The sequence below is a fragment of the Dermacentor variabilis genome, chromosome 7 (genome assembly GCF_050947875.1).
Source record: "Dermacentor variabilis isolate Ectoservices chromosome 7, ASM5094787v1, whole genome shotgun sequence".
Taxonomy (NCBI): Eukaryota; Metazoa; Arthropoda; class Arachnida; order Ixodida; family Ixodidae; genus Dermacentor; species Dermacentor variabilis.
Genome location: NC_134574.1, coordinates 57,549,084 through 57,565,754, shown reverse-complemented (window position 1 = coordinate 57,565,754; position 16,671 = coordinate 57,549,084). Strand labels below are relative to the sequence as shown.

General features: G+C 46.4%; 1 protein-coding gene across 3 annotated transcripts in view; it reads right to left on the bottom strand.

Annotated features, from left to right (window-relative positions):
* LOC142589056 (uncharacterized) overlaps positions 1–2,535 on the bottom strand; it is a 68,990-nt gene extending 66,455 nt beyond the window's left edge. For all 3 annotated transcript variants that reach the window (XM_075700844.1, XM_075700846.1, XM_075700845.1), the window contains exon 1: positions 2,400–2,535. In XM_075700844.1, the coding sequence (XP_075556959.1) occupies positions 2,400–2,456 (57 nt within the window). In that variant the 5' untranslated portion in view covers positions 2,457–2,535. The remainder of the gene's footprint in view (positions 1–2,399) is intronic.
* Positions 2,536–16,671: the final 14,136 nt, after the last annotated feature.

The following is a 16,671-nucleotide window of genomic DNA, read 5'->3' as shown; positions in this document are numbered from 1 at the left end:
GCAGATCTCGTTGGTTCTACATAATCCGAGATCGACCCCGGATATCTCGCGTTCACTCCTCTTGCCGCACCACACTACTCCATGCACTCTACCTTCCACTGTGTCTGTCGCTTCTCACTCGCTTTGCCATTACGAAAATTATTTAAATTCACAAAATATAATTAAGGGATTAAGGCGCCAAAATTCTAGATTTTCGCTATTTGATGATTCACTGGATGAGGAATCAAGGGGCTCGAACTTTATCAGAAGCATTCTTTCTCTGCTCCCTGGCACGTTTCGCTAGGTTCTTGTGCGGCTGGTTTCCAAACCTCTTCGATGTCAAAAACAGAAGTTTCCGAGGATGGGACTGAACCAACACCAGCTAGCTCTTCAAGACAACTGGCACTTCCATCATATCATAAAGCGCTAACGAGAATGCCAGTTTCCAAGCTTACCAATGTATCTCGTTGCGTCAGCTTGCATACAACAAGCTGCGTGTAATAGGGTAGCACAATAATTTTCCATAATCTGCCCTTATGGCAGATAGTGCTTTGGTATGGTTCCACGTATTTAGCATATGCCAACAATGTCAAGTTATTTCAACGTAACAGGTAACGCTTTGTAAATGTGTGCCGTTCAACCACGTTCCGTATCAAGCAAGCTCGTAATAGAACAAGTTCCAACGTTACCTCTACGCACTGGAAAAAAGTTGTCGTCCTTTCATATATGCCGTCGCACACATACTAGAGTCACATATAACGTTGCTCTCTTTACATATACACGTTGGTCTGGCAGCAGTGCGCAGAAGTTTACTTCAACAGGTGCTGTTAATGCAGAGGCTTGCAAAATGCTTTGCACAACACCAATTTCCCCACTGCATGAGATCTGCACAATATTTTGTTTGTCACAATCGTACGAACCTAATCGACCTACTCGACAATGCATTCAAGTAACTCATTTAGGAAGAAAGCCAAAATTGCGCTAAAAGCTCTACACTCGAAGCGATAGCGGTTTATTCGACAACGAAACGACGTAGGTTTCGTAGCATTGCCATCTTTATAGATAGCAGTAAATATTCACTTAAAAGTAATTTAACCAGCAGGTTGGCACGCGCCAGCAACAAAACATGTGACAGATCTCGCTCTTTGGCGGCCAACGTTCTCTGTCACAACGCTGGCGAGCTATAGAACACCGGCAGCTGGGAGGAAACACTTCGTGCTACCTCTGGCATAAACGTCTCTTCGAAATTTGAGATTACACCAAACTAGGCGGGCGCCAAGATGGAGCACACGAAGCCTCCAGCCAACTCGGCGCCCCGAACTTTGCACCCACAGTAGAAGAGCGGGCCGCGTATGCACTCAGCCGCACAGTGCGCAGCGACAGCCGGACTAGAGGAGCAGACGCTGTGATTTTGAGCTTGAGTATGTCCTCCTTCCGACACCGAAATTAAAAAAGCGCAGCCAACCTCAACGTCTACTTATCGCATATTATGGCTCAGAGATTGAGAAATCAGGAATATGCACAATTACAGCAATGTCTATCGCATCCGTGTCCCAACTTTATAATTCATCGGCGTTAGGAGTTCAATCCCTAGTTCCCGAAGAGAATGAATTGTTTTTCAGCGCAACTTGGCAAGATTTATGCTGAGGGTGGAAGGTGGTCGCCATATGACCTACGATGACAAGGATGGTGCAATGGTATGGCTGGATGGACGCATACTCAGACAGAAAATCCCTCTTACGATTGTTATGTGCTACTACAGCAAATAGTTACTCATAGCGCTGTCCATCCCAATATATAAAGAAACTGTCAATGCAAACAAGTATGACAGTACGTAGCCAACCACTAACACTTATCCAATGTGCTGTTTCTTTTTCTATTTTAACGTTAGGCTATTCAGTTAGCTTCACAACGCCTTTTTTCAATATTGCAGTAAAATTATATCGATTAAGAGTAGTTTAGCGTCATCGAAGAGGAACTTTTAATGTCCACTTTAATTTTCCTATTAGCTGGGTATAGATAACGTGCTTAAGTTCATTTCCTACTAAAGGAAGGAAATGGTGGACCAATACCATTTCCTACGCTCAGAAAATGTTAGCGCTCAGATTCCCTTGAAGAATTGATCCCGCTGCTTAATGCACAACTTGAAATCTATTGGTCCGTTTCCTATAATTTGTGTATGTGCAAAATACGACATTCGCTCTTATAACATATGCAAATTACAAGCTCATGATTGGCTACATAATAAGCAAGGTACTTCTTGCACTAGAAATTGAGAATGTCATGCATGTTTCATTGGCAAACACCGTTGTATATTCTTCATATGGAAGACAACCTCAGTGTATCCCAAAGAAGCTGAGTATCATGCTTTGAAAATGTTCACGGCGCTAAGCTGTAAAATTTTGAGTAATAAAACTTACATTCTGAAGGTCTGTTAGATTAAGAAATTTGTACGCAAGAACCAAAGTTATCAGCATAGTTCTTCCACAGCTTCGACCATAATGGCAAGGTTGCTGAAGCTATTTGAGGAATACTGTGGATGTTATTGCTTAAGCAGGAGCGCTTCGACAACGAACATATCTTTAAATGATGATCTTTTGTATTCTTTGAGCCACGTGAACAACAATGAACAATGTTTCTGTGCAGAGCAGCTGCTTCAAAAGTGCAGTTGCTTTGCCTATGGTGGCTAAAATGGCATGGACTAAATATTTGCAACCTGCATTCGGCAAACCACATTCAATAAAGATTTGTTATTTATTAAGTTGTTTTAAATTAGGGGGTTTTACGTGCCAAAACCACTTTCTCATTATGAGGCACGCCGTAGTGGGGGACTCCGGAAATTTAGACCACCTGGGGTTCTTTAACGTGCCCCTAAATCGAAGTACACGGGTGGTTTCGCATTTTGCCCCCATCGAAATGCGGCCGCCTTGGCGGGGATTCGATCCCGTGTTCAAGTTGTTTTGAAGTAATATTTTGTGAAGGGTATTAGTCCTTATTGATTTTGCACGTGCGAATGTTGCTTCCTACAACTTCTGTTTTTGAGTATAGTGTGAGAGACACAAATGGTGCTTGTAGTTTTTTAATATTAGCTTTTGCATTGTTCCAGCAATTGGCACTTTGTTTTCAAAAAACAAAGTGTAACAGGTTTTAGGGCTGTGAAATAGTATAATTAATATTTTTCTAACGGCTTATACACTACCGTCGCTGCTATTGTTCATTTTTACAGAAAGAGCTATGCTATGCAATTTCCACGGCATAAATGCCACCCTCCAGCGCACATGGCGTTATGTTGACGAAGTACGAGGCGTTTTGACTTTTTCCTAGTCATAAGTAAAGAAACACCGCCTGCGGCAGATAGCGCAGTAGTAACCATTGAACTAGCTTACTGGGAAAACCAAAATTCAACATATCAACCTTTTGTATAGTCACTTTTCAAGTATTCAATTCCATTAGTGATCACGGAAATGTCCATGGTAGGCACTGGTTGGGAGCTTGGCTTAGCAGAGTCAAAGAATACACATATTGACACCTTGACAACGAAGAGTCCTTTGCCTTTTTTCCAAAAAAATGTAGGTTTGCCGTTTGGTTGCGGTGACGCTTCAGTCGGGCAGCGCTTCGGTTTGAGCAGGAGCAATGACCCCCACGGCCAGGCAAACTGGATTTCTAGAGAAAGAAGCAATCCCCATCATGGAGGCAGCGAAGTGACGCATGGTCGCTACGAACTCGTAGAGGCTGTCTGGCGTGATGAGGGTGGGCTTCGCGCAATCCCTCTCGGTGACTTCTATTTGCCAGTAGCCAGACTGAGATCCATCAAAGAGAAGTATATAGCGTTGCAGAGCCGATTCAATGCGTCGTCTATCCGTGAGAGGGGATGTACGTCGCTCTTAGTGATCTCGTTCAGTCGGCAATAGTCGACAACGAAACGTAGGGTCCCATACTTTTTCTTCACCAAGACTACAGGATGTACCCACGCTCTTTTGGACGTCTGGATAATGTCATTATGCAGCATTTCTTTGGCTTGTTGTCTTGTATGTTCACGTTCTCGCGTCAAAACTCGATAAGCACTCTGGCCGTCTGGTCGAGTGAACTCTTCGTTCATATGCGATGACTCGCAACTGGTGTTTGCACAATTCTCGATGACGTCGAAGAGCATTAATTTACATATAACATGTAGGACAACTTTATTCGAGAAAGCGGCGACTGCTTTAGCCTTAAGAAGCGGTTCTTTAGCGAGGAACACAGCCGGAAGAAGAGGAACACAATAGGGGTATGCAAGAGAAAAATGTTTATTCCTCTCCCTTTTAGTTTCCCGACACCCCAGGAAGACGTGGAGAACGGTGAGCCTCTCGCCACATCTACCATAGGTTTGAGGCACTTTACCAGTACAGAGAAAGCTACGAGTGCCAAATGCGTGTCCTATTATCAGTCTAGCAAATAGGACACGTATTTCGCTGTTGGGGTCAGAAACCTAACTTTGGATTAATCAAGTGAAGCTTGTTGCTCGTTTCAGCATCCCACAAGCTTTGCCAGTGGTTTCGCAGTTCGTTTCGTAGCAAAGGCTTCATGTCTGTGGCAGGGACAGTAGCAGAATGAATACCCTGTGATGCTATTGCTTTGGCGATTTTGTCGGCAAGCATATTACCCTCGATTCCTCTGTGGCTAGGAACCAAGCATATTACTAAATGTCTATGAGATAAATTATTGTTGTGCAAGACTGAGTGAAGTTCAAGAAAAACAGCATTTGTATGATTTTGCAAAGATATTAATGTGTTTACAAGACCTAATGAGTCTTTGTTATTACTGCTCTCTCAAGTTTTATTATCTTTATATGTTTCACGGCAGAAAGTATAGCATAGGTTTCTGCAGGGAAAATACGTGTTAGGGGGTTCAATACTTCAGATTTAGAAAAACAGGGACCGACAGCAATGTGAGATACGCCAGCATGTGATTTTGAGGCGTCTGTGCAGTATACAGAGCCAGAGTACTTCGATGGAAGTTTACGCAAATGCATTGCCATTTCGATCTCAGGAGAGTGCTCTGTAACCTGTACAAAGGATACATCACATTGTATCACCTGCCACTCCCAGGCGGAAATAATTTAGATGGAGGCATAAGGCGGATGTTCGAGAATTGGGACATCCATTTGTTTTCTACGTTCTCTCAAACGCAATCACCTGCCACTCTCAGAGCGGAAATAACTTAGATGGAGGCATAACGGGATGTTGGAGAATTGCGACATCCATTTCTTCCCTAGGGTCTCAAACTCAAGGAGAAAGGTAGAATAGGTCTATTGCGGAAAATTACACGCCGTGGTTGCTCAGTGGCTATGGTGTTGGGCTGCTGAGCACGAGGTCGCGGGATCGAATCCCGGCCACAGCGGCCGCATTTCGATGGGGGCGAAATGCGAAAACACCCGTGTGCTTAGATTTGGGTGCACGTTAAAGAACCACAGCTGGTCAAAATTTCCGGAGTCCTCCACTACGGTGTGCCTCATAATCAGAAAGTGGTTTTGGCATGTAAAACCCCAAATATTATTGCGGAAAATTTTTGAACTCGTCAAGTGGTTAACGGTTGTGGAACACGGATGTTCCTTATTAGAGTAGACTTTCAGAAAATAGGTGACGTTTATGTATCTTCTCAGAAAATGAAGTGACCACTCACCTGACTGTACGTATAGACTTTCGATATGGCTTGCTCTAAATGTACCAGTGGCCAGGCGGATACGCAGATGGTGGACGCGATTTAGCATATTAAAAGCGCTCGAGGCGGCAGAGTGATATACCATGGCACCATATTCCAATTGTGAGCGAATTAGGCGCCTATAAAGATACAATGAACACTTCTTGCCACTTCCCTATGTCGTATCACACAGGATTTTAGGAAAGTTCACTGTTGTTAGACATTTGGTTTAAGATAACTTATGTGGGGAATGGGATGTAAGCCTGGAGTCAAGTACAACCCCTAGAAATCGGTGTTCTTTGTTGTGAGCTATTTGTTGTACACATAGTTCTACAAAATGATCTGCAATCATGCCTCTCTTTCTTGAAAAGAGGACACAGGAACTTTTGTAGGGTTGATTTTCAATCCATTTTTCTCTGCCCACTTGGACACCTTCTTTAAGCCCTCCTTTACCTGTCTCTCGGGCACTGTAAGGTTGGAGGATTTGAAACCTATTTGTGTGTCATGTACGTGGCCCAATAAAACATAGCTTGCGCTAAGGATGCAAAAAACGTTTTCATCTAAACGACAAAAGGCGTTCAACTGAGTGCGCCCCCCTGAGATACCAGTTCCTCTATGAATTTACGCGACAGTGCGTTACCTATTTTACACGGAATGCACGGTTGGGTAGGTAGCTTTGTATAATGTTTAACACGATGCCTCAGTTACCCACCACTGCCTCACTGTGCAGAATTTCACAACGCCAAATTTTAACGTACGGCTTTTCCATATCAAGAAACAGGTATAAGAATTCTTTATACCCGCCGTGGTTGCTCAGTGGCTATGGCGTTAGGCTGCTGAGCACGAGGTCGCGGGATCGAATCGCGGCCACGGCGGCCGCATTTCGATGGGGGCGAAATCCGAAAACACCCGTGTACTTAGATTTAGGTGCATGTTAAAGAACCCCAGGTGGTCGAAATTTCCGGTGTCCCCCACTACGGCGTGCCTCATAATCAGAAAGTGGTTTTGGCACGTAAAAGCCCATATATTATTATTATGATTAAGAATTCTTCATGTACGAAGGCATCACGAATGTTTGCGTCGATGCGCACGAGTGGTCAGATGTAGACCGTCCTTCTTTAAAACCACGCTGATATGGATCAAGAATTTTGTTTGACTCAAGGAAGTTCAAAAGCCGGTGGTTTATCATTTTGCGATTCAAATGGAACTTCTGAGGGCGATTGAGCGGTAACTTGTAACTGATCGTGGGTCTTTGCATTGTTTCATAATCTGGATGACAAGGACTTCTTTCCAGCCAGTAGAAATGTACCCGGCAGTTCATATAGCGTTGAAAAAGGCGAGTAGCGTTATTTGAGTGCCTTTCGGGAGGTGCTAATTCATGTCGTACATGATCCTGTCATATCGAGGTGCAGAGCTCTGATATGCCGTCAAGGAGGCTCTTAACTCGGCAATGTTAAAAGGCAGGTTATAGAATTCGTGATGTCTGCATTTGCGGGGAATGACGTCGCGTTCTGGTATTTGTTTGAGCTTTAGGAAGGCCTCGGAATAATAATTAGAACTGGAAACCTGCTCAAAGTGTTGTCCAAGAGCGCCAGCTTGGTCTTCCAAGCTGTTCCCTTCGTAGTTCACTAGGGCCAATGGATGACTTTTTTGTTTCTTCAGCCTTCTAAGCGCGTCCCATACTTTAGCTTCTTGAGTATACGAATTTCTACCTGAGAAAAGTCTCTGGCAGCTTGACTTCTTTGCTTGTCGTCGTGTCATTCTCCCCTGGTATTTAACTTGTTTACATTATAATAGATTTTCGGCCGTAGCACATTCACGTAGTTTGCCTCAAGCTTTATTTTGTCTCCTCCCTGCCTCTTTACAATCGTCATTCCACCAGGGTACCGGTCTTTTGAATGGAGTGCCACTTGTTTGAGGATTGAACTTATCAGTGGCGTCAATGACAAAAGCGGTAAAGTATGAAACAGCATGAGCTATTCTAAAATTATCCATGAAATCGTGTGATGAATAGGTGGATTCCTTAAAGCATTCCCAGTCAGCTGAGGCTACTTTCCAGCATGGGCCATGTGGAGGTAAGTCATGTTGGTTTACAAAGCTAAGCGTTACTGAGAACTGATCGCTTCCGAATGGATATTAAATTACAGCCATTCTAAATCAGGGAAGATAGAAGGGAAGCCGATCGCCAGGTCTATTGACGAGTGCGAAGTGTGATGTGGATTATAATACGTTGGTTCTTTGCTATTGAAGATGCATGCACCCGAGCTTAAAAGGACATTTTCAGTGAGCGAACCTCTCGCGATGCATCGTGAATCTGCTCACATCGTGCTATGGGCGTTAAAGTCTCCCACAAGCACGTAAGGTGCGGGAACTGATCAATGAGGTTATAGATGTATGTTGTTTCGATATTATGTTTGGCATAAAACTGGAACATACAGCTACCAATTTATTAAAAAGAGTGACCCGAACTTACACTGCCTCAAGGGGTGTCTGAAAGATGACGTGTCGGCAAGCCGTCGATTCGCCGGCTACTATGGTTACACCGTCGGACGCGCTAGCCTCGTCGCAACCATTTCAAAAGTTGCTGTATTGCTAAAGAAAATTGGTGTTTGTACGTTTCAGATGTGTCTCTTGAACACAGAGCAACTTTCTATTGTGTTTGTGTAGTAGTTCTATACTGTCGTTGAGGTAATGAAAAGTCCTCTGAAATTCCATTGTAGTATTTGTGTTTCCATTAAGATAAATAAGTATAGTGCTGTGTGTTTAAGAGCTAAGGATCAGCTCACCGGCCCTTTCATACCCCAGGAGCGTTAGGTTTGTCTTTTTTATTCAGCGATCAGTCTTGCCGCTCATTAGACGCTGGTTGTGTCCATTGCCTCATGCGAGGCGCTGGACATGCACTATTGTGAGCTCTGCGTTTGACGTGAAGGCCTCAACACTTCGAACAAGACCTTTGAGGCCACCGGCCCGAAGGTCGATGGTACCTTCGGCTGGGGTGGCGGAACAGCACTAGCTGCAGCTTCCAGGGGGCGGGTGGGGTCGCAACCGGCTCAGTGCGTGTGGGTCTGACAGCCGCCGGAGGCCGTTGTGTCCCTGACCCCCGACTCGCCACATCGGCAAATGTATTTTTCGGTAGGTATGAAGCCCGCCGGCGTGCCTCCTAGAAAGACATGATCTCTTTTACTTTGATTGCTAGTATTTATTTTTTCCACGAGCGGCAGGGCCGCAAGTACGCGGCGTGCTCCCCATCACAGTTCACTCAGTGAGGAAACTTTTGACATGATTTAGAGAGATGTTCGTTAGCACTGAATTTCGCGCAAGCCTGACGGCCTCGTCAGTTCTGTGAACTGGGGCCGAAGCGCTGGCACTCAAAGCATCGGAGTGGATTTGGGATGTACGGTCTGACTTGGATTTTCACATACCCTGTCCCCACAGTGTCGGGCAGGCTCATTGTGGCAAATGTAAATATTAGGTGCTTGGTATAGATTTCTTTTCCGTCATGCCTCATTTTTTACATTGACAACGTTCTGATCTACGTCTAGAAATTCGGCTTCAGACAATCCTATTAGATAAGCATCGGAGACAACGCCGCGGGTTCTGGGTGGGCCACTATTATTGGAACAGCCCCAGCAGATGCAAGACTGGGCAGTTTTCTGTTTCTGATCACAGAGCTCTAGAAGTAGCTCACTGCTCGCCATTTGCGATGCTTTGTAAACGGAACCGAAAACTTCTGTCAGAGATTTAGGGACGACGAAGTGTGAGACCATTGTCACTGTCTTTTCAGATTTATCAGAGTAGATTACGTGAAAGCCGGGAAAGTCCTGCGCTCGATCGCGAAAAAACTTACAGATCTCTTCTGTGCGCCCTCGTTTCTGAGGGCGATGAGGAAGTGAGGGAAGGAAGCTGCCATAAGTACGCATCGAAAATTCGGCAGGGGCGCCAGCCACCCACCACGTAGCCCGAAGTTGGGAGGCTGCAGGGCCTTCAAAGGGCAGGTCCTGCATCACCAGCTGTATTACACTACCATAACGAAATACGGCGTACCCAAGGTTGGCTAACCACACGAACTTAACCCTTCCTGCCTAGAAAAATGGAAGTAAAAAGAAATAACCAGAAGACAGGAAAGATTAAAAGTGACAGAGAAGGACGAAGAATGGAGAGAAGAGTTGGAAAAGGCAATTACCGATTGTCCCGGGGTTGGTCAGTCCGGGGATGCCATCTGTGCGCGACAGAGGCCGAAGAAATGGGCTGCCTCCGCCGGGGGCCTTAAGGCCAAGATATAGTCCGGCGTTCTCGGCGCGCCAGGCCGCGGCAGGCGAAGTCGGATACGCTGCGCTAGCGACGCCAGGGGTGCAAGAAATTTGCGTCCTCTAGAGTTCGGCGTGCGCGCGCAGCTCGAGGCTGGCGCCATCTGTGCGTCCGGGAGCGCAACTTCACGGCTTCGGCGAACAGCTGTTTCCATGGCGCATGCGCGTCTTGCATATACCCTCGCCGTTCGGGTAGCGCGCGCGCTTCTCGTTCCGCGCGCTGTTTGTGCGCCTAAAACGAAAACTTTTGCGGGATGGCGTTAACTTGTCCTGACAGCCAGAAAAAAAAATCATAGGGTTTTACGTGCGAAAACCACTTTCTGATTATGAGGCACACCGTAGTGGAGGACTCCGGAAATTTCGGCCACCTGGGGTTCTTTAACGCGTACCTAACGCGCACACGGGTGTTTTTCGCATTTCGCCCCCATCGAAATGCGGCCGCCGTGCCTGACAGCCAGAACATCGCACTCATATTGCTAGTACTTCGGCTACGCCAAAAACGGAAGCTGACCCTGTACATGCGAAAGCTATTCGACAAGCGCCCTCAACTTGGCGACTACCACCAGCTAGTACAGGAGCTGCGAAATGCAGCTTACCTGTGGCGAGACCACACTGCTTTCGTATAGCTTCCCACGCGTTGCTCTTCCGCTCTGTGTCGCGGTAGTCCATGCGTTTCACATCGTATACACATGGAAGGTTGCAAATCGCTTCAAGCAGGCGTCCTCACTCGCGCTGTAATCACACACGGATGTTGAAAAAACCACAGCCGCACTGTCAGTACGCGCACCGCAGGCCGCCATTCTGCCTTCTGCTCGCTGCCGCTACAGCGCGCAGTGCATTCTGGTCTAGCGGCAGCCGCGTGAAATAGAACACGCTCTATGTCCGCGCCGGCGGCGTTGAGTTCGCCAAGCGCACCTGGGCACGCCGGCTACGCCGTGACGCCGGACTGTAGATTGCGCGCTTTTCACCGACGTCGCTTAACCGCGCCGCGCGTGGCCGCGCGCGCGCGTTACGCCGGACTATATCTTGCGCTTTAATGTTCGAAACACCCAGCATCGGCTCCACCTCCAGGATCCGTATTTTCCCAGACATGGCTAAGCCGTTCACGGCTACACGCAGGATGGTCCGTCCCTCGTGTGCTAGGGCACGTGGTGCCGCAACACACCAAGCGCCTGCTGACGCAGACATCCCTGCGGGGGACTAGAAGGCATGTACGTCTGTATCGCTTGGTCTGTGGACAGCGTTATCGACTTCGACCTCAGGTTGATGTTCGCGCCGTGTCGGTTAAGGAAGTCCATGCCAAGAATTACGTCTCGCTACCACCACTGGAGGACAACTACAGTCGCATGGTAGGTCGCACGACGAAATGTAATTCTTGCCATGCAGATTCCAGTCGGCGTTAGTAGGTGCCCTCCAGCTCTCCGAATTCAAGGGCCGTCCCATGCAGTCTTTTCTTTTTCAACTTGACGGCGAATAATCCACTGATGGCGGAGTAGCCGGCTCCAGTGTCCACAAGCGCGGCGGCTTTGTGGCCGTAGAAAACTACGTCAAGGTCGGTCGTTCTTTGTTTCCTTTCAGTTATGTCTTGACGTCACGTCAGGTCACAGCTCCAGCACGTTGGCGTGTGGCTGGTGAATGGCATCGTCAGGTCATTTTTCTTCGGCATATTCTTGACTTCCAGGCATCGCCGGGTAAGCGGCGTGTCGTTGGTGCGTCATCAAAGTATATCGGGAAGCACCATCATGGGCGGGAGGATATTCGTCATTTCGACGTAAAGCAACCGCACACCACGAATGTATAGGGGTACTTTCTTCTCGAATATTCCCGGATCGGCGTGGAGCAATAGAGGGGCCATTCCTTGCTTAAAGATGATGATGATGTGTGGAGTTTTATGGCGCAAGGGCCAGGTTTGGCCAAAGAGCGCCAAGCCAATGGTAATTATATCAAAGTGAAGCAATATATTACGAAAAACGAATGGTATAGGGCTGTAAAGGGGCCTAAAAGATGGTCACTATAAAGTGTGTAAGAGCTACATGTAATAAAACTATTATAGTGACTATGAAGTCTACCAAGGACGCGAAAGGTGCATTGTAGAAGAGTTACGATGTGCGATTGGGTCATTTGGATAAAAATTCGAAATGCACTACTGCCCTAACAGATTCCTTGAAGCGCAAGGAGCTGAAGGTGCGTGCTGTACAAAGACTACTATCACAGCAGTATCCTCTAGAGAGAGGATGCGCTGCGATACTATTGGGCTATTAACATGTAAAACCACATCATTCAAGAAACCTCGGTCAGCTTTGGTGGTAAAAAGGGGTTCCTTCCCAAGAAACATACCGGGATGGAGAGGAAGACAATATCGATATGCTAGAGGAAAATGTTTCCTTCTTTCTCTTTTGGCTTCCCGACACTCCACGGGGACGTGGAGGACGGTGAGCCTTTCAGCACATCGACCACAGGTAAGAGGTTCGTTGCCGGTAAGCAGAAAATTGTGAGTATCTTATGTGTGTCCTAGTCTGAGGCTAGAGAATAGGACATCATACCGTCTTGTTTTTGTAACGGAGGGCCAGAAACCTATCCTTGGCTTAATCAAGTGCAGCTTATTATTTGTTTCTTTCTCCCACATGCGTTGCCAGTAGCTTCGCAGTTTCGTTCGCAAGAAAGGGTTGAGGGCTGTGGCAGGAATAGCAGTGGTGGAATTACCAGCTTGGGGTGGGGAGGTGTAATTGATGTGGCCATTTGGTCGGCCAGCACATTGCCTTCGATGCATCTATGACCAGGGACCGAGCATATTGTCACAAGTCTACGAGACGAAGAAATATTGCACACGAGAGAGTAAAGCTCAATGAAAATTATATTTTTGTGTTTTCTTATGAAAATTAGTGCTTTTACAACACTTAACAAGTCCGTGAATATTATCGCTTTCTCTAGTTTTACTTTCTTTATGTGTTTTACCGCAGACAGTACTGCGTAGGCCTCTGCAGTAAAGCTGCTTGTATGGGGGTTCAGTACACCTGCTTCAGAGAAAGAGGGTCCAACAGCTGCGTAAAACACACCAACATGCGGTTTTGACGAATGGGTGTAATATTATGGACAACAGTACTTCAATTGGAGTTCATGGAAATGCATTCGTATTGCGAGCTCTGGGGCGTATTTTGTAACTATTACAAAAGATATATCACATTCCATCACCTGCCTATCCCAACGCGGTAGCTGTTTCGCTGGAGGCATTATGCGGTGTTCGAAGACTGGAACATCCATTTCCACGCTAAGCTCCCTCACACGGAGTGAGAAAGGTTGTCTCACAGAGGCTCGATTGCTGAAAAGTGCAGTACATGTCGAATTGTTAATAGTTTCACAACATGGATGTTCAGGATTAGAGTGCACTTTAAGAAAATATGTGAAGCTGGTGTGAGATCTCTGCAGATTGAGTGACCACTCATTCGATTCTACATATAAGCTTTGAATGGGGCTAGTTCTGAATGCGCCTGTGATCAGACGGATACCCAGGTGGTGGATGAGATGCAGCATCTTTAGTGCACTCGGGGAGGCAGAGTTGTATACCATGGTGCCATAGTCTAACCGTGATTGATTGAGTCTCTTATAAATATTCATTATACACTTCCTGTCGCTACCCCATGTTGTGTGCGATAGTATATTGAGTAAGTTCATTCTTTTTAGACAGTTAGCTTTGAGAAATTTTGTGTGGGATAAAAGTAAGCTTAGAGTCAAGTATTACACCTAGAAATTTGTGTTCTTTGTTGACAGGTATTTCTTGTCCACAAAGTTACATGCACGGGTCTTGAGCCAGGCCTCTGTTTCTTGTAAAGAGAACACACGAACTTTTGGGGGGTTGATTTTAAACACATTTTCGTCTGCCCCTTAGATACCTTGTTCAATAACTGCTGTGCTTGTCTTTCGCACACTCTGCAAGGTTACAGGATTTAAAACCTATTTGTTTGTCATCTGCGTAGACGGAATAAAATATAGCTGGTGGTAATGAAGCGCGGAGTGTATTCATCTTAACTATAAAGAGCGTCCAGCTGAGCACACCTCCCTGGGGTACACCTTCTTGCTGTATAAATGGACGTGATAATACCTTCCCGACTTTCACACAGAAGGTACGATTCGACAGATAACTTTCTATCAGGTTTAGCATATTGCCACGGATGCCCATTCCTGACAAATCTGGCAAGATTCCGTGTCGCCACGTTGTGTCGTACACCTTTTCCATATCGAGGAATATCGATAAGCAAAACTGTTTGTGTAAAAACGCGTCACGAATATTCCCCTCAATGCGCACGAGATGGTCGTTTGTGGACCGACCCTCTCTGAAACTACACTGGTAGGGGTCAAGTATTCTGTTCATTTCAAGGATATGTATGAGTCGCCAGTTAATCATTTTTCAAACAGCTTGCAAAGGCAACTAGTGACAGCTACGGGCGGTAGCTTGCCGCTGACGAAGCATCTTTGCCTTGCTTCAAAACGGAGACCACGATCGCTTCTTTTCATGCAGGTGGAAGATATCCAGCAGTCCAAATAGTGTTAAGAAGCGCAAGTAGTAACAGTTGTATGTCAGTGTGCACGTTCTTAATCATGTCATACATTATTCTATGAGGTCCTGGTGCAGAGCTGTTGCATTTGATCAAGGCAGCTCTCAGCCCGGCAATGCAGAAAGGATGGTTGTATGGCGCGTTTTATGGGGATTTCCACTCAAATGCCCCACGTTCTTCTATTTGTCTGTACTTGTTGAAGGATTTTGAGTAGTGTATTGAGCTTCACACATGCTCAAAGTGCTCCACTAGGGTGTCTGCCTGTTCTTCTAAGGTATTCCCTTGATCGTTCACCATAGGTAACGGATTTATTTGATGCCCTTTTACCTTCCTTACGCCATTCCAAACTTTTGCCTCCTGTGTGCACGAAGTTATACCTGAAAGGAACCTTGCCCAGCTTTCTCTCCTGGCCTGACGTCGTATCCGCCTTCCCCGCGATTTTATGTGTTTGAATTCATTTAGATTTTCTGTATTCAGCGATCTGCGCAATATTCCCCATGCCTTATTCTGCTTTTTTCATGCATTTCTACAGTCATCATTCCACCAGGGAACACGTCTTTTATATGAACCACCATTCGTTTCAGACATGAACATTTCAACAGCATCACAAATAAAAGTGGTAAAATGTGCGACAGCATTGTCTATACTAAAATTGTTTTTAAAATCGGGTGATAAATGAGTTGATTCCTTAAAATGCTCCCAGTCAGCCGATGCAATTTTCCAAATGGGAAGACGGGGAGGGTTGTCATGCTGCGTTATTAAGTTAAAGGTATAGGGAAGTGGTCACTTCCAAATAGATTCTTTATCACATACCATTCCAGATGAGGGAGAAGGGAGCGGAGCGTATTGCTAGGTCAACGGATGAATGTGAATTGTGTTGAATGCTGTAATATGTTGGTTCCTTCTTAGCAAACAGGCAGACACTAGAGGTCAGAATAAAGTTTTCAATGAGTCGTCCACTTGCGTCGCAACGCGCATCTCCCCACAAAGTTTTGTGTGCGTTAAAATCTCCCACAAGTATGTAGGGTTCAGGGAGCTGTTTTATGAGGTTATATAAATCGGCTTTTGGAGGTGATAGCTTGGGGAATTTATATATGGTGCAGACAGTTACCAACCAATTGAAAAGAATCCCCCTAATTGGCACTGCCTCGAGGGGCGTCTGTAAGGCTACCTGGCGACAGTCTACGGACTTGTCTGCAAGGATTGCTACACCACCGGACGAGGTGTTAGCCTCATCACGGTCCTTGCGGAAAATGGTGTACTGTCGGTTTGTGTGTGTGTGTGTGTGTTTGTGTGTAAAGTTTGTGTGTTTTGATTTTCAGTGTGTTTCCTGTAAACACAGCACTTTTGGATCGTGTTTGTGGATGAGTGTTTGCACATCATCAAGGTTTCTAAGGAGACCTCTTACGTTCCATTGAATGATTTGTGTATCCATATTTAGAGTAAATTGGTGATGTGTATACAGAAAGAGAAGGTATGCCTTAGTTTACAGAGCTCTTTACAGGCCCTGTAACGGGGATATAGCCCTTTTTGGAGCGTTCGAGAGAACCTCGCCGCCCCTTAGGCGCTTGGTGCGCCGTGAGGATAGGTGTAGTGTTCATTGCCTCTTGTTAGGTGCCGGACGCACGCTCTTGCGAGCGAGAAGTTTCCTGAGAGAGCCTCGCATCGGAGGGCAAGGCCTCTGCGCCCACCAGCCCGGATGTCGATGGGGCTGCCTGTGGCATTGGTCTACGCCAGCTGTTTCCAGCGCTGGAAGGGACCTGGGAGGTTGAGGCGGCCTCGGCTGCGCCCACGTTCGGGATCGATGGTCTCTTATTCTGGGTTGAAGGAGCAGCGCTCGCTGCAACTGCCGCGGGAGCAGCTGGCGTAACTGCCGACTCACTGCCTGTGAGTCGGACAGCCGCCGGAAGCCGTTGTGACGCTGCCCCCTGACGCGCCGCATCGGCAAAGCTGCTCTTAGACAGGTATGACACCCGCCTACGTGCCTCCTTGAAAGATATGTTTTCTTTGACTTCGATTGTCACTATTTCTTTTTCTCTTTTCCAAGACGGGTAGGACTGCGAGTATGCGGCATGCTCGCCATCACAGTTAACACAATGTGGAGTGTTCTTGCACGTTTCAGAGGAATCTTCATTGTTACTGCACTTGGCACA